The sequence below is a fragment of the Pseudophryne corroboree genome, chromosome 2 (assembly GCF_028390025.1).
Source record: "Pseudophryne corroboree isolate aPseCor3 chromosome 2, aPseCor3.hap2, whole genome shotgun sequence".
NCBI classification, from domain to species: domain Eukaryota; kingdom Metazoa; phylum Chordata; class Amphibia; order Anura; family Myobatrachidae; genus Pseudophryne; species Pseudophryne corroboree.
This window is the reverse complement of record NC_086445.1, coordinates 202,115,688-202,142,036: the sequence shown is the minus strand read 5'-3', so window position 1 is coordinate 202,142,036 and position 26,349 is coordinate 202,115,688. Positions and strand designations below refer to the sequence as shown.

The following is a 26,349-nucleotide window of genomic DNA, read 5'->3' as shown; positions in this document are numbered from 1 at the left end:
GCAAAAGCAATAGTGAAGTGGTCGGCTACCTTACTAGAGGATTTGGATACGATCTATAGGGATGACGTTGCATTGTATTTATGCAACATAAATGATTCTGCAGGTTTTATGGTAGAATCCATGAAAGACCTAGGTTCCATGGCTGCCGGAATTTCTTCCATGTCTGGTTCAGCTCGTCGGGGACTGTGGCTGCGCCAGTGGTCGGCCGACGCGGAATCCAGAAGGAGTGTGGAGTCCCTACCCTATACAAGTCAGGCTCTCTTTGGGGAAGCTCTAAACGCGTGGATATCCACCGCTACAGCGGGTAAGTCTCCGTTTCTTTCCTCAGCAGCACCTGCTCCGAAGAAATCCTTCTCTTCAGCTGCACCGCAGTCCTTTCGGCCTAACAAGCCTAGAAAGGCCAGAGCATCCAATACCTTCTTTAGGGGAGGTCGGATTAAGTCCAAGAAACCTGCCGCTGCAGGTTCCCAGGAACATAAGCCTGCTTCGGGTACGCCAAAGTCCTCCGCATGACGGTGGACTGCATGCCCCGGTGGTGGGGCCAGTGGGAGCGAGACTCAGACTCTTCAGTCATGTCTGGGTATCGTCCGGCCTGGATCCCTGGGTGGTAGATATTGTGTCTCAGGGATACAAGCTGGATTTTCAAAGTCTCCCTCCTTTTTCAAGTCAGGCTTACCAACTATGTTGGAGGACAGCACGGTACTACAAGACGCTGTCCAGAAGCTGGTGGAGGCACAGGTCATTGTGCCAGTGCCAGCTCACATGCTGACCAAAGGTTACTATTCAAACCTTTTTGTGGTACCGAAACCGGATGGTTCGGTCAGGCCCATTCTGAACCTAAAATCATTGAACCCCTTTCTAAAGGAGTTCAAGTTCAATATGGAGTCTCTTAGGGCAGTGATTTCAGGTCTGGAAGAGGGGGATTTCCTGGTATCACTGGATATCAAGGATGCGTACCTCCACATTCTGATCTGGCTGCCGCATCAGGCTTATCTCCACTTCGCACTGCAGGACTGTCATTTCCAGTTCCAGGCCCTGCCATTCGGCCTCTCCACAGCATCGAGGGTGTTTACCAAGGTGATGGCGGAAATGATGATTCTCCTCTGCAAGCAGGAGGTGAACATCATTCCATATCTAGATGATCTGCTGATAAAGGCATCATCCAAGGATAAGCTACTGCAGTCCATTGTTTTCACAACATGACTGCTCCAGAGTCACGGTTGGATTCTGAATCTTCCAGAGTCACATTTGCAACCAACCCAGAGGTTGTCATTTCTGGGAATGATCCTGGATACGGAAGTGCAGAGGGTGTTTCTTCTGCAGGAAAAGGCGTTGGTGATACAAGCTATGGCCCAGGATGTCCTGAAGTACCCTGGGTGTCGGTTCATCAATGCACTCGCCTATTGGGAAAGATGGTGGCCTCTTAAAAGGCTCTCCAGTACGAGAGGTTCCACGCTCGGACCTTCCAACTGGATCTCCTGGACAAGTGGTCGGGATCTCACCACCACATGCACCAGGTTCGGGATTCAGGACTGGATCCTTCTAACCATGGATGCGAGCCTTCGGGGCTGGGGAGCAGTCACTCAAGGAGTAACCTTCCAAGGACGGTGATCAAAGCCAGCCTGCCCATAAACATCCTTGAACTAAGAGCCGTCTACAACGGTCTTCTTCATGCGGCCCCTCTTCTAAGAAATCGGGCCATTCAAGTGCAGTCGGACACTTAACAACAGTGGCTTACATAAACCGACAAGGCGGAATGAAGAGCAGAGCGGCATTGTCAGAGGTGACAAGAATACTCCTCTGGACAGAAAAACACACGTTAGCGCTGTTAGCCATCTTCATTCCAGGAAGCAGACTTCCTCATCAGACACGATCTCCATCCAGGAGATTGGGGACTCCATCCGGAGGTGTTCAAGGAAATAACAGATCTTTGGGGTTTACCCCAAATAGATATGATGGCCTCTCGTCTCAACAAGAAGATTCAGCGTTATTGTTCCAGGTTGAGGGATCCACAGGCAGTGGCAGTGGATGCCCTGGTGTCTCCGTGGGTGTTCCAGTTAGTGTACGTGTTTCCACCACTCCCACTCATCCCAAGAATCCTAAAGCTGATAATGAGAACAAGGGTTCAAGCGATCCTCATTGCCCCAGAGTGGTCAAGAAGGGCTTGGTACGCGGACCTTCTGAATCTACTGCAAGAAGAGCCGAGGCCTCTTCCTCTTCGGGAGGACCTGCTGCAGCAGGGGCCGTTCGCCTATCAAGACTTACCGCCGTTACGTTTGACGGCATGGAAGTTGAGCACCTGATTCTTGCTCGGAAGAGCATTCCGAAAAAGGTTATTCCTACCCTCGTACAGGCTAGGAAAGGGGTAATGTCTAAGCATTACCATCGTATTTGGAAGAAATATGTCTCTTGGTGTGAGTCCAAGAAGTTTCCTATGGTGGAGTTTCAACTGGGACGTTTCCTCCTTTTCCTGCAAGCAGGAGTGGATATGGGTCTGCATTTGGGATCTGTGAAGGTCCAGATTTCAGCCCTATCCCTTTTCCTTCAGAAACAATTGGCTGCCCTCCCTGAGGTTCAGACCTTTTTGAAGGGAGTTCTGCATATCCAACCTCCCTTTATACCGCCTACGGCGCCTTGGGACCTTAACGTGGTGTTGCAGTTCCTCCATGGGTTTGGGTTTGAACCTCCTACAGGAGGTAGAGGTCAAATTTCTTACATGGAAGGCGGTCACGTTGTTGGCATTAGCTTCTGCTATACGTGTGTCCGAGCTGGGAGCTTTATCCTGTAGAAGCCCTTATTTGATCTTCCATGAAGAAAGAGCTGAGCTCCGGACACGTCAGCAGTTTCTTCCGAAGGTTGTGTTGGCATTTCATATCAACCAACCTATTGTGGTGCCAGTGGCTACTGACTCCTCAATTTTATCTAAGTCCTTGGATGTTGTAAGGGCTCATGAAAATATATGTGAAGAGAACTTCTCGTCACAGAAAGTCGGACTCTCTATTTGTCCTAAATGATCCCGAGAAGATTGGGGGTCCTGCTTCTAAGCAGACGATCTCTCGCTGGATCAGGTTCACTATCCAGCACACTTATTCTACGGCAGGACTGCCACGTCCAAATTCTTTAAAGGCCCACTCTACTCGTAAGGTGGGGTCTTCCTGGGCGGCTGCCCGGGGTGTCTCGGCAGTGCAACTTTGCCGACCTGCAACTTGGTCTGCAGGAGCCTCCACGCTCTCCCTCCTGTTCTGGGAGCTTTGTTACATCCCCATGGTACTAATGTGGACCCCAGCATCCTCTAGGACGTAAGCGAAAATAGGATTTTGGTATCTACCGGTAAATCCTTTTCTCGTAGTCTGTAGAGGATGCTGGGCGCCCGCCCAGCGCTTCGTTTTCCTGCAAAATGTTATTTGGTTCAGTACAACTTCATTTTAGTTGAGCACTGCATTGTTACTTGGTAAGTAATGTTTAAGCTGTTGCTGAGTAGTTAAAGCTCGTTGGCTTGACGTGCCTTGTATGTGTGAGCTGTTATGAATCTCACCACTATCTGTGTATAGTCCTTCTCTCGAAGTATGTCATCTCCTCGGGCACAATTTCTAGACTGAGTCTGGTAGGAGGGGCAGAGGGGGAGGAGCCAGCCCACACTCTCAGACTCTTAAAGTGCCAATGGCTCCTGGTGGACCCGTCTATAACCCATGGTACTAATGTGGACCCCAGCATCCTCTACAGACTACGAGTAAAGGATTTGCCGGTAGGTACCAAAATCCTAATATATATATATATATATAGATATATATATATATAGATAGATAGATATATAGATATACACATACATACATTGGGTGGAATTCAAATGTTTGAAGTCAGTGGGGAGTATGTTATTTCCTTACATTTGAATCTCCCCCATTCTTTATTATATTCCCAACTATAAATAGATGGAATATAAACCACTATGAACACAGTTATTCTTCACTATGCACGAGTTTTAAAACCATGCAATGAAAATACAGAAAGTTTGCTTCACGCACATATATATATATATATATATATATATATATATATATATATATATAAAAGCAAACTTTCTGTATTTTCATTGCATGGTTTTAGAACTTGTGCATAATGAAGAATAAAAAAATAATGCAGGCTATATTTTACAGCGATGCCAGGATGGTATATTTCCATCTTGGACTGTGTTCATAGTGGTTTATATTCCATCTATTTATAGTTGTGAATATAATATAGAATGTATTCATGGGACTGCCCACTAACATGACCTGATATAGCTTATCCCCTAACGTATTGCTTAGTTAACCTCTTATGGGCCCTACACACCGGGCGATAATACTGAAAGATATGAACGATCTCGTTCATTAATGAACGAGAAACCTTTCATATCTTTCAGTGTGGAGGCACCAGTGATGAACGATGCTCAGCCCCGCGCTCGTTCGTCGCTGGTGCCCCGTCGCTTGTGCATGCAGGCCAATATGGACGATCTCGTCCATATTTGCCTGCACTGCTATGGAGTTGGGTGACGGGGGGAGTGAAGTAACTTCACTCCCCCCGTCACTGCCCCCCCCCCGCCGCCGGGTCACCCGTCGTCCGTATACGCAGTCGGGCAGCTCGGCGGCGGATCGCAAAGTGGCTAGGTCCCACTAGTGTTAGTATTTATTCAGCAACAAATTATAGGCAAAAAAAATAAAACATTTGTATAAAGTTTCAAATATTTAAAAATTGCTTCTGTCCTGCTAGAGATAATGCCCATTGTACCATTTTAGTTATCAGGCATATTTTACAGCCTTGCTGTGGGGTAGGGTGAAACTCCTAAGTATAATCACTTAATAGAAATCAGGTTTTTAACTGTTGACTCACTGGTGGCTGTTCTCCGTAGACATCAGACGAGTCATGTGAAAAAGAAAGTACACTATCAAGAGATAAACAATCCTCTAGTCATCCCTGAGCACTACATAGCTCCCAGTTGTTCCAATAGGTGGACCTTGTCCAACCTTCCTGATTGGGACAGCATTTCCATGCTGTGGGAAAGTTTTTTTACGGGATCTTCAGTTCATAGTTCTTGTACATTTGTCTGTTTGCCAATGAACGGGTGTTTGGACGTAGGGCAGTATGAGGCAGTCATGATTCTTAACCACTTAACTGGCATGGTCAGATCACATGCGACCACGCCGGCCTACTGTGTCCCCCAGTTTTTCACAAGGAGATCCGTTCTGCAGCTGTGCATAATATATGTTTAAATATTTAAAAAAAATACTTTTTAAACTATATTATATTAAAAACAAAACAAAAATAAAAACAACAATGTTATGAACAGTTTTTAAAGGAAAAATCGGCAGTTTGGACACGTTAACAGATAAGAAGTGGGAATTGCTTCTTTTTCATCAATCTGAAGTTCAGTCCAGCAACATACAAGGCTGAGCAGGTATAACCATACACTGCAGAGGGGTTGGGTATGTGTGACCGGCGGTCAGGAGACCCGCAGGTCACAATTCCGACGCTGGGATCCTGGCTGTGAGATGGCCGGCAGGGGGGTGGGAAGAGCACAACGAAGACCCTTACGGGCTCAGTGGCTTGTACACTCGCCATAGGTTCTATTCCCACTCTATGGGTGTCATGGACACCCACGAGTGGGAATAGTCCCTGTTGGTTGGCATGCCGACCGAGGGGGTTTTGAGGGAGCGGGATGTAGTGGTCGGTATTGTGACCAGCAGTCTCCTGACCGCCGGTCACATAACTATGTCCTGTACAGAGAATGTACAAATCATGTAAAAATCATACAGTTACAGTAGCACAAAGGGTGGACAGTGTGCAAATAAGAAGATTATGGGGCAGACATAAGACATAAGGATGAGAGGGCTCTACTATCCATGAGAACTTAGTCTGGAGGGAACAGGCTGTGGGAGACCGGAGGAGTTTGTGGGACATGGGCAGATAGGATAATTGTTAGGAGATGTATCAGGTGGAGGTGAGATATAGGCACTGGTAAAGAGAGACTCTGGTATATTTACTAAAGTGCAAGTTTATAAACGTGGAGATGTTGCCCATAGCAGCCTATCAGATTCTAGCTATTATATTCTAGAAAGTGCTAGATAAATAATAAGTAGAATCAGATTGGTAGCAACATCTCCACTTCTATAAACCTGCACTTTAGTAAATATACCCATCAGTGTCTGATTGAAGGAGTGGAATTTGGGGAAGAGTCTGCTTCGGCAGGGTAGGGAGTTCCACAGGTGGGAAGTAGTTCAAAATCTATCTGCACATGTTACATCTGCCCGAGCTGCTGTGCAACATGGTTTTTGCCCATTAGTTTGCTTTTTTAGTTTGTTAACAAACCTGAATAACTCTCATGGTGCTAAGTGTTTTGTATTCACATTGCCCATTATTTTACTGTATTTATTTCATTATTTGCTTATTTAAAAAAACTTAAATTATGATTTTGAACATAGTAGATGTAAATATGTACTGAGTGCAGATCTCATGGTTGATTCATACACTGATTTATAAAAAAATATTTTCTCACTGATTTTATGTTTTACTCCTCTTTTTCTTACTAGGAGAAGCATGAAGAGGAAGGCTGTTTTCACGTGTCCTTTTACAGGGGACTGTAGGATAACCAAAGATAACAGACGGCATTGCCAGTCCTGTCGCCTGAAGCGTTGTGTTGATATTGGCATGATGAAAGAGTGTAAGTAAATATATGCAGTTTCCATTAAATTATTATCTAGTATTTTGTGTTTTAATAATACTGTAATATATCCTAATACATCTCTGCTGCAGTAACACCAAACAGCCCCTCTTGGCATGCCAGGTTGCCTGAAAATTTTCTAGCATTGGGCATCTTTATTGCTGAAAATACTTCTTATATGCAATACAATGTGACTAGGATGCACCAGGAAACCGTGCAGATTAACTTAATATTACACTTGTCATCTCTGTGCGACTGAGTCTCTGGGTACCCATAGCAACCAATCAGATTCTACTTATCATTTATCTAGCACCTTCTAGAAGATAATACAGATGTGTCCTTTTACATCCTGCAGCTGCATAGCGGGGTGAGTGTGATCGTACGCTTCCGCTTTGCCATCCACTTCAATGGGATCTAGCACCAATACGCCATGCAGCGTGAGATGCCTGGCGCGAGTGAGACGCCAAGTCCCATGCAGATGTTCTAACATCAGGCAACTTTTTGCCAAAAAAACATCTTAGTTGCATGGCAATGCAACTACAGTAGGATGCACGAGATGACTGTGCTGATTAATTTGATATATGACACTTGTATATTGTGTGTGACTGAGTCTGCATACGGAGCAGGACAGAACATGAGCTATAGATGCTACATTGTAGCACTTCATGTACACACTCAGAGGGGTAAAGAAGTGCGAGTTTATAGAAGTGGAGATGTTGCCCATAGCAACCAATCAGATTCTAGCTACAAATGCATATAGCAGCGTACTGTAACGGGACTGCGATGCGAATGCAGAGCGGCATGCCATGCTTGTTTGCATCGCTGCAGAGTCCCAGTGAATGGGTACAGCATGCCGCGCTGCATTCGCTTCGGTGTCCCGATACGGTATGCTGCTATATGCAAAAAACACGGCCTACAGAGCAAATGCAGGCATAATGATCAGCTCTGAATAAGTACACTATGAACAAAGTAAGATACAAATTTAAGAAAACAGTATACAGTCTGTGAAAAAAGGCAAAAGTCCAATACCAGTGACCCTGGTCATGCATCATTATGCTTTATCTACAACTCTATACTAATTCTATTGCAACAACAACAAACAATTCTAAGTACCTAGGGCCCAATTCAGACCTGATCGCTGTTGTGCGATTTCACACAGATTATCAATAGACTACTCATGCGTATGCACTGCAATGCGCACGCATGTCGCCAAACAACAGCAGGCATCGCCGGTCAGCGACAAGCTGGTGCGACAATTTCAATCGCACAGCCATTCGCATGCTGATTGACAGGAAGAGGCAGTTTGTGGGTGGTAACTGACCGTGTTCCGGGAGTGTCAGGGAAAATGCAGGCATTCCCAAGCGTTTTTTTACTGAGGATATGTGACATCAGCTCCGGACCCGATCTGCCTGTTCTCATCGCACTGTAGAAGTCAGTCCTGGGCTGCGCACAGACTGCACACAGTGGAACAAACATTGGATGGTGAGTGAGGTGCGAACGGATTTGCAGCTGTCCGCTGACTGAGGGACATTTGTAGCACAGCGTACACATGCGATCGCACACTTGCACGGGTGAATATACACTCCCCTTGGGCGGCGACTGTCTGAATGCAGGACAGCAAAATTAGCAGCCCAGCGATCAGGTCTGAATTAGGCCCCTAATACACTATTGGCAAACTAATATACAAAATTGAGGAAAAAGTCCACAGCACAGGAATTGCGTCAGGCATCTCGCTCTATATGACACAAAAAGGATAGGTACTGTATATGTGAGCATATTAAAAATACATCCCTGGCCTTATCTTAGACATACTGACTTCCTGGAGTTAATTTGTAAACTCCACTTAAGCCACTAAGTTATTAAAGAATACTAATCGGAGATAAAAATAGATATAAAGTAGCATGGAATATTTCCCTTTGCCAAATAGTCACGTTCAAAAGGTACTGTAGTGATTATGGAGATCAGCCGCAGTCAATTATTAATTTAAGTTAAACTACAATTTAAGCTTCTATTTATGAACAAACAACTGTGTAAAGACCCATTGTTACTGATTTTTGCCAAATGCCCTAAATTTAAAATTGTTTATATTATTTTTTTCCAATAAAAGTGTAACCTACCTAGAGTAAGTTTCTTAGCTCATTTTGCATAAATTAATTCTTCACTGTTGAGTTTAGTATTGAACAGTGTAATATGGTGCTTTAATAAGGTTAGTTGGCCAAAGTTTGAATTACATCAGCCATCGCAATGGATGATTGGGGCAGAATTGTTTTCGATCTATGCTGCATTTCCCCTTACGATCAACATAGGGATTGCTGAGCTTTTTCTATATACAGGTTGAGTATCCCATATCCAAATATTCCGAAATACGGAATATTCCGAAATACGGACTTTTTTTGACTGAGACTGAGATAGTGAAAACTTTGTTTTTTGATGGCTCAATGTACACAAACTTTGTTTAATACACAAAGTTATTAAACATATTGTATTCAATGACCTTCAGGCTGTGTGTATAAGGTGTATATGAAACATAAATGAATTGTGTGAATGTACACAAACTTGGTTTAATGCACAAAGTTATTAAAAATATTGGCTAAAATGACCTTCAGGCTGTGTGTATAAGGTGTATATGTAACATAAATGCTTTCTGTGCTTAGATTTAGGTCCCATCACCATGATATCTCACTATGGTATGCAATTATTCCAACATACTGAAAAATCCGATATCCAAAATACTTCTGGTCCCAAGCATTTTGGATAAGGGATACTCAACCTGTATCTATATAGAAAATGCTGTCGCTCATTCCTATATTGTACACAGTGAGATTGTCGGCTGCTCGGCCCAGTAACTCAGAGTGTATATGTAGCACCTGGGGGCCAAGTATCGCCCCAAAAGCAGTGAGATCGGATGTTTGGATCTGGCAGGCTGAAGTACATTTGTGCACAAATGTGACGCATCGTTTAGGACATTTTTTGTGTGTATGACTTTCTGATTATCTGTTTGACATTCCTGTTTTGTTTTTGTTTTTTTTTCTACAATCAGCACCTTTGTGAGGATCTTAGGACACCAAATCATTCAGAGTGGAATGATAAGTCACAAGTGTGTGTATAACATTACTTTACGATTCCATATCTTTACCCCGGGTACATCCTAGTAGCTCTGATGGCAGATGCCAAAGGCTCTTACAGTAAATATTAGGGGTAACAGGGCTTTCCTGTTTGGCTCTATTCCCAATGGTAAATAAATCTGAGGGGGCATCATTGATCATGACCCTTGCAGATGTTTCTGGGTATAAATATTGTACACCCTTAAGAAACTGTGCAGACATGCCAGAATGTTGCCGTGTCTGGTGCATGAACTGCCAGGAGAAAAACATAACTTTTTCTTACGTCCTAGAGGATGCTGGGGACTCCGTAAGGACCATGGGGAATAGACGGGCTCCGCAGGAGACATGGGCACTAAAAAAGAACTTTAGGTATGGGTGTGCATTGGCTCCTCCCTCTATGCCCCTCCTCCAGACCTCAGTTTAATACTGTGCCCAGAGGAGACTGGGTGCACTACAGGGAGCTCTCCTGAGCTTCCTGAAAGAAAGTATTTTGTTAGGTTTTTTATTTTCAGGGAGCACTGCTGGCAACAGGCTCCCTGCACCGTGGGACTGAGGAGAGAGAAGCAGACCTACTTAAGTGCTCGGCTCTGCTTCTTAGGCTACTGGACACCATTAGCTCCAGAGGGAGTCAGAACGCAGGTCTCGCCTAGCGGTTCGTCCCGGAGCCGCGCCACCGTCCTCCTCGCAGAGCCGGAAGATAGAAGCCGGGTGAGTATAGGAAGACAGAAGACTTCAAAGGCGGCAGAAGACTTCAGAGCTTCACTGAGGTAACGCGCGCCATTGCTCCTTCACAGAACACACACAGCGCAGACTGTTGGGTGCAGGGCACGGGGGGGGGGGCAGCAATGTATACCTCTAAGACTGGCTATACATATATATACACTTTTTTGTGTTATTTACAGTGAATCCCCGCCAGTTGTTTTAAAAGAGCGGGACCGAAGCCCGCCACTGAGAGGGGCAGGGCTCCTCCCTCAGCACTCACCAGCGCCATTTTCTCCACAGCACACGCTGAGAAGCTGGCTCCCCGGACTCTCCCCTGCTGATCACCGGTGACAGAGGGTTTTAAAGAAGGGGGGGGGGGCACATAATTTGGCGCAGTACATATATAAAGAAGCGCTGTATCTGGGTAATTCTTTCCAGGGTTATTGGCGCTGGGTGTGTGCTGGCATACTCTCTCTCTCTCTCTCTTCAAAGGGCCTTGTGGGGGAACGGTCTCCAGATTAGAGCTTTCCCTGAGTGTGTGGTGTGTCGGTACGTGCGTGTCGGCATGTCTGAAGCGGAAGGCTCTCCTAGGGATGAGGTGGAGCGCATGAGTGTGGTGTCTCCGTCGGCAACGCCGACACATGACTGGATGGATATGTGGAATATTTTAAATGCAAATGTGAATTTATTGCACAAACGTTTGGACAAAGCAGAGTCCAGGGACGGTACAGAGGGTCATGCCCTGCCTTTCCCTATGTCACAGGGGCCTTCTGGGTCTCAAAAATGCCCACTTTCTCCGGTAGTTGACACAGATACCGACACGGATTCTGAATCCAGTGTCGATTATGATGATGCGAGGTTGCAGCCAAAATTGGCAATGAGTATTCATTATATGATTATTGCTATAAAGGATGTGCTGCATATTATAGATGACCCCGCTGTACCTAATCCAAAGATCCACATGTTTAAAGAAAAGAAGCCTGAGGTTACTTTTCCACCTTCTTTTGAATTAAATGAGTTATTTGAAAGTGCTTGGGAAACTCCAGACAAGAAACTGCAGATTCCCAAAAGGATTCTTATGGCGTATCCTTTCCCGATCAAGGACAGGATACGGTGGGAATCCTCCCCAAGGGTGGTCAATGCGTTGACGGGCCTTTCCAAAAAGGTGGCACTGCTGTCTCAGGATACCGCTGCCCTCAGGAATCCTGCTGATCGCAAGCAGGAAACTACCTTGAAGTCAATTTACACACATACCAGTACATTACTCAGGCCGGCAATAGCGTCGGCTTGGGTTTGTAAAGCTGTAATGGCGTGGACCGATACCTTTTCTGCTGATATGGATACGATGGATAAGGAAACTATTTTATTGACCCTGGGCCATATTAAGGATGCGGTCCTTTATATGAGAGAGGCTCAGAGGGATGTGGGCATACTGGGTTCCAGAGCGAATGCTATGGCGATTTTCTGCCAGGCGAGCACTGTGGACCCGACAGTGGACGGGTGATGCTGACTCGAAACGGCATATGGAGGTTTTGCCTTACAAGAGTGAGGAATTGTTTGGGGAAAGTCTCGCGGACCTAGTTTCCACGGCTACTGCAGGTAAATCAACCTTTTTACCTTATGTTTCCTCACAGCCTAAGAAAGCGCCACATTATCAGATGCAGTCCTTTCGGTCGCATAAATCCAAGAGAGCTCGGGGATCTGCCTTTCTTGCAAGAGGTAAGGGCAAAGGGAAAAAGCTGTCAGCTACAGCCAGTTCCCAGGAACAAAAGTCCTCCCCGGCTTTTACTAAATCCACCGCATGACGCTGGGGCTCCGCGCGGGGGGGGGGGGGGGGGGGGGAGTCCGCTCCTGTGGGGGCACGTCTTCGACTTTTCAGCCAAGTCTGGGTTCACTCTCAGGTGGATCCCTGGGCAATAGACATTGTTTCCCAGGGGTACAAGCTGGAATTCGAAGAGGTGCCTCCTCGACGGTTTTTCAAATCGGCACTGCCGACTTCTTCCCCAGAGAGGGAGGTAGTTTTGGCAGCAATTCAAAAGTTGTGCCTTCAACAAGTGGTGGTCAAAGTTCCCCTGCTGCAGCAGGGGATGGGCTGTTACTCAACCCTGTTTGTGGTCTCGAAACCGGACGGTTCGGTCAGTCCCATTCTGAATTTAAAATCCTTAAACCTATACTTAAAGAGGTTCAAGTTCAAGATGGAATCGCTCAGACCGGTCATCGCAAGTCTGGAAGGGGGAGATTATATGGTGTCCCTAGACATAAAGGATGCATACCTTCATGTCCCCATATATCAACCTCATCAGGCGTTCCTGAGATTTGTGGTGCAGGATTGTCATTACCAATTTCAGTCGTTGCCGTTTGGGCTTTCCACGGCCCCGAGGATTTTTACCTAATTAATGGCAGAGATGATGGTGCTCCTGCGCAAGCAGGGTGTCACAATTATTCCATACTTGGACGATCTCCTGATAAAAGCGAGATCGAGAGAACAGTTGCTGGACAGCGTATCTCTCTCCCTGAGGGTGTTGCAACAAGTCACCGAAGTCACAGTTAGTTCCAACGACCCGATTGCCTTTCTTAGGCATGATTCTGGACACGGAACAAAAGAGGGTCTTTCTCCCGATGGAAAAGGCCCAGTGACTTCAGAGCTTGGTCAGAGACCTGTTAAAGCCAGACAGGGTGTCGGTACATCACTGCACTCGAGTTCTGGGAAAGATGGTGGAGTCTTACGAGGCCATTCCATTCTGCAGGTTCCATGCCAGGACTTTTCAGTGGGACCTTCTGGACAAGTGGTCCGGGTCACATCTACAGATTCATCAGATGATCCGCCTGTCACCCAGGGCCAGGGTATCTCTCTTGTGGTGGCTGCAGAGTGCTCACCTTCTAGAGGGTCGCAGGTTCGGCATTCAGGACTGGGTTCTGGTGACCACGGACGCGAGCCTCCGAGGATGGGGAGCAGTCGCACAGGGAAGAAACTTCCAAGGTCTGTGGTCAAGCCAGGAGACTTGTCTACACATCAACGTACTGGAATTAAGGGCCATATACAACGGCCTTCGTCAAGCGGAGATCTTACTTCGAGGTCTACCGGTTCTGATTCAGTCAGACAACATCACAGCAGTGGCTCATGTAAACCGCAAAGGTGGCACAAGGAGCAGAGTGGCAATGGCAGAAGCCTCGAAGATTCTTCGATGGGCGGAAAGTCATGTAAGCGCTCTGTCAGCAGTCTTCATTCCGACAGTGGACAACTGGGAGGCAGAATTCCTAAGCAGACACGATCTGCATCCAGGAGAGTGGGGACTTCATCAGGAAGTCTTCGCAGAGATTGCAAGTCAGTGGGGACTGCCTCAAATAGACATGATGGCTTCACGCCTCAACAAGAAACTTCCGAGATATTGTGCCAGGTCAAGGGACCCTCAGGTGGTGGCAGTGGACGCACTGGTGACACCGTGGGTGTTTCAGTCGGTCTATGTGTTCCCTCCTCTTCATCTCATCTCAAAGAAACTGAGAATCATAAGACGAAGAGTGATTCAGACAATTCTCATTGTTCCAGATTGGCCTCGAAGGGCCTGGTATCCGGATCTGCAGGAAATGCTCACAGAAGATCCGTGGCCTCTTCCTCTCAGGGAAGACCTGTTACAACAAGGGCCCTGTCTGTTCCAGGACTTACTGCGACTGCGTTTGACGGCATGGCGGTTGAACGCAGGATCCTAGCGGAAAAGGGCATTCCGGATGAGGTCATTCCTACTCTGATAAAGGCTAGGAAGGAGGTGACATCGAAACATTATCACCGTATCTGGAGGAAGTATGTATCTTGGTGCGAAGCCGAGACTGCTCCTCCGGAAGAATTCCATCTGGGCCGTTTTCTCCACTTCCGGCAAACTGGAGTGAATTTGGGCCTAAAGTTAGGCTCCATTAAGGTTCAGATTTCGTCCCTATCCATTTTCTTTCAAAAGGAATTGGCTTCTCTTCCAGAAGTCCAGACTTTCATGAAAGGGGTGCTGCATATCCAGCCTCCTTTTGTGCCTCCGGTGGCACCATGGGACCTTAACGTGGTGTTACGGTTTCTTAAGTCTCACTGGTTTGAACCTCTTCAAACAGTTGAATTGAAGTATCTCACTTGGAAAGTGGTCATGTTATTGGCTTTGGCTTCGGCGCGGCGAGTGTCGGAGTTGGCGGCTTTGTCTCATAAAAGCCCTTATCTGATTTTTCATGTGGATAGAGCTGAGTTGCAGACTCATCCTCAGTTTTTGCCTAAGGTGGTTTCTTCTTTTCATATGAACCAACTATTGTGGTACCGGTGGCTACTAGGGACGTGGAGGATTCAGAGTCCCTGGATGTGGTCAGGGCATTGAAAATGTATGTGGCCAGAACGGCTCGGGTTAGGAAAACAGAGGCCCTGTTTATCCTGTATGCAGCCAACAAAGTTGTCGCTCCTGCGTCTAAGCAGACTATTGCTCGCTGGATCTGTAACACGATTCAGCAGGCTCATTCTACGGCTGGATTGCTGTTACCGAATTCAGTAAAGGCCCATTCCACTAGGAAGTTGGGCTCTTCTTGGGCGGCTGCCCGAGGCGTCTCGGCATTACAACTTTGCCGAGTGGCGACTTGGTCGGGTTCAAACACTTTTGCAAAATTCTACAAGTTTGATACCCTGGCTGATGAGGACCTAATGTTTGCTCATTCGGTGCTGCAGAGTCATCCGCACTCTCCCGCCCGTTTTGGAGCTTTGGTATAATCCCCATGGTCCTTACGGAGTCCCCAGCATCCTCTAGGACGTAAGAGAAAATAAGATTTTAAACCTACCGGTAAATCTTTTTCTCCTAGTCCGTAGAGGATGCTGGGCGCCCGTCCCAGTGCGGACAACATCCTACAAGACTTGTATATAGTTGTTGCTTACATAAGGGTTATGTTTTCAGTTTGGATCAGTTTTGGACTGATACTGGTTTTGTTTCATACTGTTGACTGGTTCGTGTATCCCATGTTATACGGTGTGAATGGTGTGGCTGGTATGAATCTTGCCCTTGGATTTCCAAAATCCTTTTCTCGTACTGTCTGTTTCCTCTGGGCACAGTTTCTCTAACTGAGGTCTGGAGGAGGGGCATAGAAGGAGGAGCCAGTGCACACCCATACCTAAAGTTCTTTTTAGTGCCCATGTCTCCTGCGGAGCCCGTCTATTCCCCATGGTCCTTACGGAGTCCCCAGCATCCTCTACGGACTAGGAAAAAAAGATTTACCGGTAGGTTTAAAATCTTATTTTTTAGCATAAAAAAAAAGTATTGTAGCAAGATCCTTACCAGTGTTAAAAACAGTCAGTGACCTCCCAGGGAAGAATGTGACTTGGTCGTAGTCCATCAGTGATATATACTGTTTATATTATTACACACACACATATAGATATATAGATATATAATTTTATTTTTTTACATCAATCATTTATATTGAATTATTAGAAATGCCTAATACGGCTACAGAAAGGGGGATATGGGTACATAGGGGAGGGGGAAGAGGTTAAGTAAGGGGGAGATACGGTCCAGTAAATTGCATAGGTCTCATCAAGCATACGATAACAAAGTCCGGCTTCAGTAGGGGAAGTTTGACCACCTTATGAAGTAGATCAAGGCAGAAACAATTGAAAATACTTTAATCATAGGGTAATAATATTCTTAATGTGCAGAATACTATACAGTATATGGTTATTTTTTGGGTTGGCATTTGGAAAGCAGATCTTTCATATATTATTGGAGTTCTAATGAGGCATGGTCTACATTCACATTATGTTTACACTGAATCTCAGTAGTTTATAAATATAAAATATAATTGTCTGTTTTATATTACCCTCTGAACTGCTTACCCTCTCTATTTCAAGCTGTGGATGATTTGCTTGTGGTAAAATACCACAGTACTACATTTGTGAATGTTACTGAACTTGGAGCCATATAATGTTAAATTGATTTCCCCCAAAATAAATACTGCTTTCAGGGCCATGAAGTTCTCTTGTCAGCCTATATGTGCCTTAAGTAAGCAACAGTAATATGACTTTTTAGGTACTGCACACATTTGCATATAGTCACACATTCTCGCAATAGTTCGCATTACTGCCTCACAGCACTGAGGTATTTGGTTCAGTTTCCACCATGGTCCTAACTGTGTGGAGTTTGTATATTCTCCCCATGTTTGTGTGGTTTTCCTCCGGGTACTCAGGTTTCTTCCCACAATCCAAATATATACTGGTGATTTAATTGGCTCCCAACAAAACTTAACCCTCGTGTGTAAGTGTATGTATGTACATGGGCAGACTAGATGGGCTAAGTGGTTATTATCATATTCTATGGGGTATATGCAATTGCGGTCGAATTGCCGCAAATGTCGAAAAACGGGGCATTTTCGACAAAAAAAACCTGTCGAATAGGATTCGACAATGCAATACAGTACTTTTTGACAAAAAAAACTGCCGTTTCAGATTCGACTTTTTGCAATTCGACATTTGTTAAATTCGACATGTCTGCAATGGTAAAAATGCGGCTTTTCGACAAAAGTATATTCAATTAAAGAATGTCGATTCGACAACAGTGCTTTTCGACAGTCATTTCGTCAATTTCATTCCGCCTCATTTAGCTGTTGTGATCTAATAAAAATTTTTAAAAACATGTTTTTTTTTTGTGTTTTTTTTTATTGCTAATAGCATATCTATTTATATTAGAAGGGATTATCTACTTGGTTTGTCTATTTATGAGCCGCAAGTATTATTTAATAGATTTTTTTTAAAGATTTTTTTTTTTTTTTTACTGACTAAAATAATATGGAGAGATCAGTGCATGTTTTTCAGTGGGAATGGGTTAAAATTTCAGAAAAAAAATGCGTGGGGTCCCCCCTCCTAAGCATAACCAGCCTCGGGTTCTTTGAGCCAGTCCTGGTTGTAAAAATACGGGGGGGAAATGACAGGGGATCCCCCGTATTTTTCACACCAGCACCGGGCTCCACTAGTCAGAGAGATAATGCCACAGCCGGGGGACACTTTTTTATATAGGTCCCTGCGGCCCTGGCATTAAATCACTAACTAGTCACCCCTGGCCGGGGTACCCTGGAGGAGTGGAGACCCCTTAAATCAAGGGAACACCCCCTCCAGCCACCCTGGGGCCAGGGGTGAAGCCCGAGGCTCCTCCCCCCCCCCCCCCCCCCCCCCATCCAAAGGCGGCGGATGGGGGGCTGATAGCCTTGTGTCAAAAAAAAAATATTGTTTTTTGTAGCAGAACTACAAGTCCCAGCAAGCCTCCCCCGCAAGCTGGTACTTGGAGAACCACAAGTACCAGCATGCGGGGGGGGGAACGGGCCCGCTGGTACCTGTAGTTCTACTACAAAAAAAATACCCAAATAAAAACAGTACACACACACCGTGACAGTATAACTTTATTACATACATGCACACCGACATTCACACATACTTACCTATGTTGACACGAAGTGTCTGTCCCCTTCTCCACGTAGAATCCACGGGGTACCTGTAAATAAAATTATACTCACAACAATCCAGTGTAGATCGTCCTCTTCTTTGTTTGTAATCCACGTACTTGGCAAAATGTGACCCCACATAACCTCGCGGTCAACCGCTGACCGCAAAGTTCCCACCATTGGATACAATGGAGCGCCTATGCGCTACAGTGTATCTCGATTGGCTGTGCGCGTCTGAGCTGTCAGGCGGCGCAATCAGGAGAAGGCCACGACGTGGCGCTCCCTGATTAGCTGAAGGGACCCTCTTTGATAGCAGTCACGGGGGTCCCGGCAGTCGGGGAAAGGGGTCCCATGTGTATACATGGGACCCCTTTCAGTGCGTGGATCATGTTTGTCGTTTTTTTTATTTTGTCAAGTACGTGGATTACAAACAAAGAAGAGGACCGATCTACACTGGATTGTTGTGAGTATAATTTTATTTACAGGTACCCCGTGGATTCTACGTTGAGAAGGGGACCGACACTTCGTGTCAACATAGGTAAGTATGTGTGTATGTCGGTGTGCATGTATGTAATAAAGTTATACTGTCACGGTGTGTGTGTGTACTGTTTGTATTTGGGTATTTTTTTTGTAGTAGAACTACAGGTACCAGCGGGCCCGTTTCCCCCGCATGCTGGTACTTGTGGTTCTCCACATACCAGCTTGCGGGGAGGCTTGCTGGGACTTGTAGTTCTGCTACAAAAAACAATATTCTTTTATTTGACACAAGGCTATCAGCCCCCCATCCGCCGCCCTTGGATGAGGGTGACAGCCTCAGGCTTCACCCCTGGCCCTTGGGTGGCTGGAGGGTGGGACCCCTTGATTTAAGGGGTCCCCACTCCTCCAGGGCACCCCGGCCAGGGGTGACTAGTTAGTGATTTAATGCCAGGGCCGCAGGGACCTATATAAAAGTGTCCCCCGGCTGTGGCATTATGTACCTGGCTAGTGGAGCCCGGTGCTGGTGTGAAAAATACGGGGGACCCCTACGTGTTTTGTCCCCCGTATTTTTGGCACCAGGACCAGGCGCAGAGCCCGGTGCTGGTTGTTAAAATATGGAGGATCCCCTGTCATTTTTCCCCCGTATTTTTACAACCAGGACTGGCTCAAAGAGCCCGAGGCTGGTTATGCTTAGGAGGGGGGACCCCACACATTTTTTTTCAAGATTATTGAACACTTTTGTGCCGTCCATGAAGTCGAATCCAGGACGCACACTATCCGTCAATTGGTCCGTTTTTCGACAGCGGGACTGTCGAATACGTTTTTTATTGAATATGTCGAATTCGGGTCCCGGCGGTCGGGATTCGACTGTCGAATTGTGTCGAATCCAAAAACGGCCCGCAATTGCATATACCCCTATGTGTCTATGTTTTATCTACTTTTCACTTGAAAAAATATGAAAGCAAAACAGAGGTAGAAAACATGGATTCCATTTAATCTTTGTAGTAAGATTATGAGCAGAAGTACATTTGTTTTACATTTTTCCTAGACTTGTGCTGGTTTGTTAGCCAATGTGAAATAGCTGTGGGAGGACCAATCACAAACTCAGTCTCTTTATTATGAGAAAAAAACAAAACTGGAGGAGCCTGGTAGATATTCTATATTAACATAAGGGGCCCTACAAAGAGAAAACATTATTATGAGCAATGCTAGGACTGTTAATGAACACAAACTCAGTATAATGTAAATAATAATTTAATAGTCTTAAAATTCACAGCACTCAAAATATAAGCTAGAAAAGTCAATACTCCCAGGAGTGTTAGCATAAAATGTAACAAAAAATAGCAATCAAGTGGCTAGAATTCAGTGGTTCTCAAACTGTATGCCGTTGCACCCTGGGGTGCCTCGGGACACTTGCAGGGGTGCCTTGGATTAGCGATCCAGGACCAATTCAAATTATATATGGTCAGTGAAATAGGCAAAACCAATGCTGGTTCCTGCCAGTCATATAATCTGTGGACAAGCAGATGCAAATCTTGTCCCTCACCACACAATTGAACCTAAATATGGCATATAAACTCAATTTACTTAATTTAATATTTCTTTCTAAATTTCTCAGTAAGAAACTTTAGGGCTAGGGGTGCCGTGAAAACAAATGTGATACTCTAGGGCGGCGTGATTCAAAAAAGTTTGAGAACCACTGAGCTAGATAATATCATAGAAACAAATTCCAGCATGTAAAAAAGCCACAGTTTATTCAAAAGTTAATAGGAAAGAAGCAAATTATAGAAAAAGCAGGGCTTATATAGTCTCACCACACAGAAGTTGTCGATGTTTCCATTACGGATATTTGCATAGTAAAATAGTCCTTATAGGGATTATTGGAGCAATGTCCAGCTCTTATTTCTGATAGCCCTGTCACACACTGTAGCCAGATGGCCAATAGAGCTTTATATTGTATGCAAGTGGGAGAAATTTGCTAATATAGGGGGTCACTCCTACCCGTTCGCACGCTGCGGTTCATCGCAGCGGTGCGAACGGGTCAGTTCTGCACATGCACGGTGGACACAATGCCCCCCATAGTGCTGGAATTAGCTGTCACCAATAGCATCTGCAGCCAGCTCTGGTGTGAAAGTCTCAGCAGTGATAGTTCCCAAGATTGTGCCAATGTTAAATAGGCTGCAAATAATGAGAGTCCAATATTCTCAGGAGCGGCACCACCATCATCAGCATCCAGCATTGAGGCGCACCTGGCAGCTATATTTACAATTATTCTGATTAGCAGTGTTTGGAGGGGTGGTCTTCAGTATGCCGACTGTCGGGATCCCGGCGCGCAGTATACCGGCACCGGAATCCTGACAGCCGACATGCCGACACTTTTTCTCCCTCGTGGAGGTCCACGACCCCCCGGGTGGGAGAATAAAATAGCGTGGAGCGCATAGCGCACCACCGTGCTCGCAGCGCGGCGAGCACAGCGAGCCCGCAAGGGGCTCATTTGCGCTCGCCACGCTGTCGGTATGCTGGCGGTCGGGCTCCCGGCGCCGGTATGCTGGTCGCCGGGAGCCCGGCCGCCGGCACACCATACTACACCCGTTTGGAGAGTGCACCTGCATTCCTTTTTGTGTGTGTTGCACTACAAGTCTCAGCATGGTAGCACCTCTCTTTATGTTTGGTTAGGGCAGGGGTGGGGAACCTTTTTTTTTTTTTCTATCCAGGACCATTTGGATATTTATAAAATCCTTCGGGGGCCATACAAAAATTATCAACTTAAAAATGATCCTGCCCCCCAGTAGTTATGCCTGTTAGTGGTACTGAGTGTGCGTGTGCCAAAAAATGGGTGTGGCCAATTAAAATGGGACATGATACACATATGCCCCAATAGTGCAGTGCCAGATACACATATGTCGCCACAGTGCCAGATAACCATATGCTGCCACAGTGCCAGATACACATATGCCCCGCAGTGCCAGATACACAAATGCCCCCACAGTGCCAGATACACAAATGCCCCCCGCAGTGCCAGATACACAAATGCCCCCCGCAGTGCCAGATACACAAATGCCCCCCGCAGTCCCAGATACACAAATGCCCCCCACAGTGCCAGATACACAAATGCCCCCCACAGTGCCAGATACACACATGCCTCCACAGTGCCAGATACATATTGCCCTACACATGCCCCCCACCCCACTGTGCTGCTCACCGCTGCTGCTGTGTGTCAGGGGAGGGGAGGAGAGCGCACACCCCTTAGTGCTGTGGCGTGTCTCAGAAGTCAGGGGTCAGGGCAGGGAGGAGAGCGTGGGTATGTCGGGCGGCGGCAGCGTGTAGGACCTCAAACCAGCCACCGGTTCGTGAGCCAATCAGAGCTCGTGAACCGGCAACGGCGGCTCCTGATTGGCTGCAGGTCCGCAAGCTCTGATTGGCTCACGAACCGGCGGCTGGTTTGAGATCCTACCCGCTTTTGTGAACTTTAATTTTTAGAAAATCAAAACAGAAAAGAATTATAAACTGTCTGACCTGACTCTAACAAAGTGAACTAAAACTAAAATATTACAGAGGACATTATGCACTGAAATACAGTGTATCCAAAATAAGTTTGAAATACTTTATTTTATAGATTTCGTTATTAACCGATATTAATATAGCGCACACACATTACACACCGGTTTACAGAGAATGTATAATAATTATTAGGGCTTAACGTAACTGCAGAAATTATGAGGGAGGACACATCTGTAGCAAATATGTGAGAAATGGTCTATCACAGTGGTTTTCAACTCCAGCCCCCAAGTACCACCAACAGGCCATGTTTTCTGGATTTCTTTATCATGCAAAGGTTAGTTAACCTATTTTCTCTATCGTCCTAGTGGATGCTGGGGTTCCTGAAAGGACCATGGGGAATAGCGGCTCCGCAGGAGACAGGGCACAAAAAGTAAAGCTTTTCCAGATCAGGTGGTGTGCACTGGCTCCTCCCCCTATGACCCTCCTCCAGACTCCAGTTAGATTTTTGTGCCCGGCCGAGAAGGGTGCAATCTAGGTGGCTCTCCTAAAGAGCTGCTTAGAAAAAGTTTAGCTTAGGTTTTTTATTTTACAGTGAGTCCTGCTGGCAACAGGATCACTGCAACGAGGGACTGAGGGGAGAAGAAGTGAACTCACCTGCGTGCAGGATGGATTGGCTTCTTGGCTACTGGACATCAGCTCCAGAGGGACGATCACAGGTACAGCCTGGATGGTCACCGGAGCCGCGCCGCCGGCCCCCTTGCAGATGCTGAAGTCAGAAGAGGTCCAGAATCGGCGGCTGAAGACTCCTGCAGTCTTCTAAAGGTAGCGCACAGCACTGCAGCTGTGCGCCATTTTCCTCTCAGCACACTTCACACGCAGTCACTGAGGGTGCAGGGCGCTGGGGGGGGGCGCCCTGGGAGGCAAATGTAACCTATATAAAGGCTAAAAATACCTCACATATAGCCCCCAGAGGCTATATGGAGATATTTAACCCCTGCCTGGATTCACTAAATAGCGGGAGACGAGCCCGCCGGAAAAGGGGCGGGGCCTATCTCCTCAGCACACGGCGCCATTTCCTCTCACAGCTCCGCTGGTCAGGACGGCTCCCAGGTCTCTCCCCTGCACTGCACTACAGAAACAGGGTAAAACAGAGAGGGGGGGCAAATTTATGGCGATATTTTGATATATATAAAGCAGCTATAAGGGAGCACTTATTATAAGGCTATCCCTGTTATATATAGCGCTTTTGGTGTGTGCTGGCAAACTCTCCCTCTGTCTCCCCAAAGGGCTAGTGGGTCCTGTCTTCGTTAGGAGCATTCCCTGTGTGTCTGCTGTGTGTCGGTACGTGTGTGTCGACATGTATGAGGACGATATTGGTGTGGAGGCAGAGCAATTGCCAAATATGAGGATGTCACCCCCTAGGGAGTCGACACCAGAATGGATGCCTTTATTTATGGAACTACGGGATAGTGTCAACACGCTAAAGCAGTCGTTTGACGACATGAGACGGCCGGACAATCAATTAGTGCCTGTCCAGGCGACTCAAACACCGTCAGGGGCTGTGAAACGCCCTTTGCCTCAGTCGGTCGACACAGACCCAGACACAGGCACTGACTCCAGTGGTGACGGTGACGAATCAACCGTATTTTCCAGTAGGGCCACACGTTATATGATTTTGGCAATGAAGGAGGCGTTACATTTAGCTGATACTACAGGTACCACTAAACAGGGTATTATGTGGGGTGTGAAAAAACTACCTATAGTTTTTCCTGAATCAGAAGAATTAAATGACGTGTGTAATGAAGCGTGGGTTGCCCCTGATAAAAAGCTGATAATTTCAAAGAAATTATTGGCATTATACCCTTTCCCGCCAGAGGTTAGGGAGCGCTGGGAAACACCTCCTAGGGTGGACAAGGCGCTAACACGCTTATCTAAACAAGTGGCGTTACCCTCTCCTGAGACGGCCGCACTTAAAGATCCATCAGATAGGAGGATGGAAAATATCCAAAAAAGTATATACACACATGCAGGTGTTATACTACGACCAGCTATAGCGACTGCCTGGATGTGCAGTGCTGGGGTAGTTTGGTCAGAGTCCCTGATTGAAAATATTGATACCCTGGACAGGGACAATATTTTACTGTCTTTAGAACAAATAAAGGATGCATTTCTTTATATGCGTGATGCACAGAGGGATATCTGCACACTGGCATCACGGGTAAGTGCTATGTCCATTTCGGCCAGAAGAGCTTTATGGACGCGACAGTGGACAGGCGATGCGGATTCAAAACGACATATGGAAGTTTTGCCGTATAAAGGGGAGGAGTTATTTGGAGTCGGTCTATCAGATTTGGTGGCCACGGCTACAGCCGGGAAATCCACCTTTCTACCTCAAGTCACTCCCCAACAGAAAAAGGCACCGACTTTTCAACCGCAGCCCTTTCGTTCCTTTAAAAATAAGAGAGCAAAGGGCTATTCATATCTGCCACGAGGCAGAGGTCGAGGGAAGAGACAGCAACAGGCAGCTCCTTCCCAGGAACAGAAGCCTTCCCCGGCTTCTACAAAAGCCTCAGCATGACGCTGGGGCTTCTCAAGCGGACTCGGGGACGGTGGGTGGTCGTCTCAAAAATTACAGCGCGCAGTGGGCTCACTCGCAGGTAGATCCCTGGATCCTGCAGATAATATCTCAGGGGTACAGGTTGGAATTAGAGACAGATCCACCTCGCCGTTTCCTGAAGTCTGCTTTACCAACGTCCCCCTCCGAAAGGGAGACGGTTTTGGAAGCCATTCACAAGCTGTACTCTCAGCAGGTGATAGTCAAGGTACCTCTTCTACAACAAGGGAAGGGGTATTATTCCACTCTTTTTGTGGTACCGAAGCCGGATGGCTCGGTAAGGCCTATTCTAAATCTGAAGTCCTTGAACCTGTACATAAAGAAGTTCAAGTTCAAGATGGAGTCACTCAGAGCAGTGATAGCGAACCTGGAAGAGGGGGACTTTATGGTATCCTTGGACATCAAGGATGCGTATCTCCACGTTCCAATTTACCCCTCACACCAGGGGTACCTCAGGTTCGTTGTACAAAACTGTCACTATCAGTTTCAGACGCTGCCGTTCGGATTGTCCACGGCACCTCGGGTCTTTACAAAGGTAATGGCCGAGATGATGATTCTTCTTCGAAGAAAAGGCATATTAATTATCCCATACTTGGACGATCTCCTAATAAGGGCAAGGTCCAGAGAACAGCTAGAGATGGGATTAGCACTGTCTCAAGAAGTGCTAAAACAGCACGGGTGGATTCTGAATATTCCAAAATCCCAGTTAATGCCGACAACTCGTCTGCTGTTCCTAGGGATGATTCTGGACACGGTTCAGAAAAAGGTTTTTCTCCCGGAGGAAAAAGCCAAGGAGTTATCCGAGCTTGTCAGGAACCTCCTAAAACCAGGAAAGGTGTCTGTACATCAATGCACAAGAGTCCTGGGAAAAATGGTGGCTTCTTACGAAGCAATTCCATTCGGCAGATTCCACGCAAGAATTTTCCAAAGGGATCTGTTGGACAAATGGTCAGGGTCGCATCTTCAGATGCACCTGCGGATAACCCTGTCTCCAAGGACAAGGGTGTCTCTTCTGTGGTGGTTGCAGAGTGCTCATCTATTGGAGGGCCGCAGATTCGGCATACAGGATTGGATCCTGGTGACCACGGACGCCAGCCTGAGAGGCTGGGGAGCAGTCACACAAGGAAGAAACTTCCAGGGAGTATGGACGAGCCTGGAAACGTCTCTTCACATAAACATTCTGGAACTAAGAGCAATATACAATGCTCTAAGCCAGGCAGAACCTCTGCTTCAGGGAAAACCGGTGTTGATCCAGTCGGACAACATCACGGCAGTCGCCCATGTGAACAGACAGGGCGGCACAAGAAGCAGGAGTGCAATGGCAGAAGCTGCAAGGATTCTTCGCTGGGCAGAGAATCATGTGATAGCACTGTCAGCAGTGTTCATCCCGGGAGTGGACAACTGGGAAGCAGACTTCCTCAGCAGACACGATCTTCACCCGGGAGAGTGGGGACTTCATCCAGAAGTCTTCCACTTGCTGGTAACCCGTTGGGAAAGACCAATGGTGGACATGATGGCGTCTCGCCTCAACAAAAAACTGGACAGGTATTGCGCCAGGTCAAGAGATCCGCAGGCAATAGCTGTGGACGCGCTGGTAACGCCTTGGGTGTACCAGTCGGTGTATGTGTTTCCTCCTCTGCCTCTCATACCAAAAGTATTGAGAATTATACGGCAAAGAGGCGTAAGGACGATACTAGTGGTTCCGGATTGGCCAAGAAGGACTTGGTACCCGGAACTTCAAGAGATGATCACGGAAGATCCGTGGCCTCTACCTCTAAGGAGGGACTTGCTTCAGCAGGGTCCCTGTCTGT

At 46.6% G+C, this 26,349-nt stretch overlaps 1 protein-coding gene across 1 annotated transcript in view; it reads left to right on the top strand.

Moving 5' to 3' along the window:
- The window catches only part of VDR (vitamin D receptor), a 363,421-nt gene that overhangs the window by 248,292 nt on the left and 88,780 nt on the right, over positions 1-26,349 (top strand). The window contains exon 3 of the mRNA XM_063952232.1: positions 6,564-6,694. Coding sequence (XP_063808302.1) covers positions 6,564-6,694 — 131 coding nt within the window. The remainder of the gene's footprint in view (positions 1-6,563; positions 6,695-26,349) is intronic.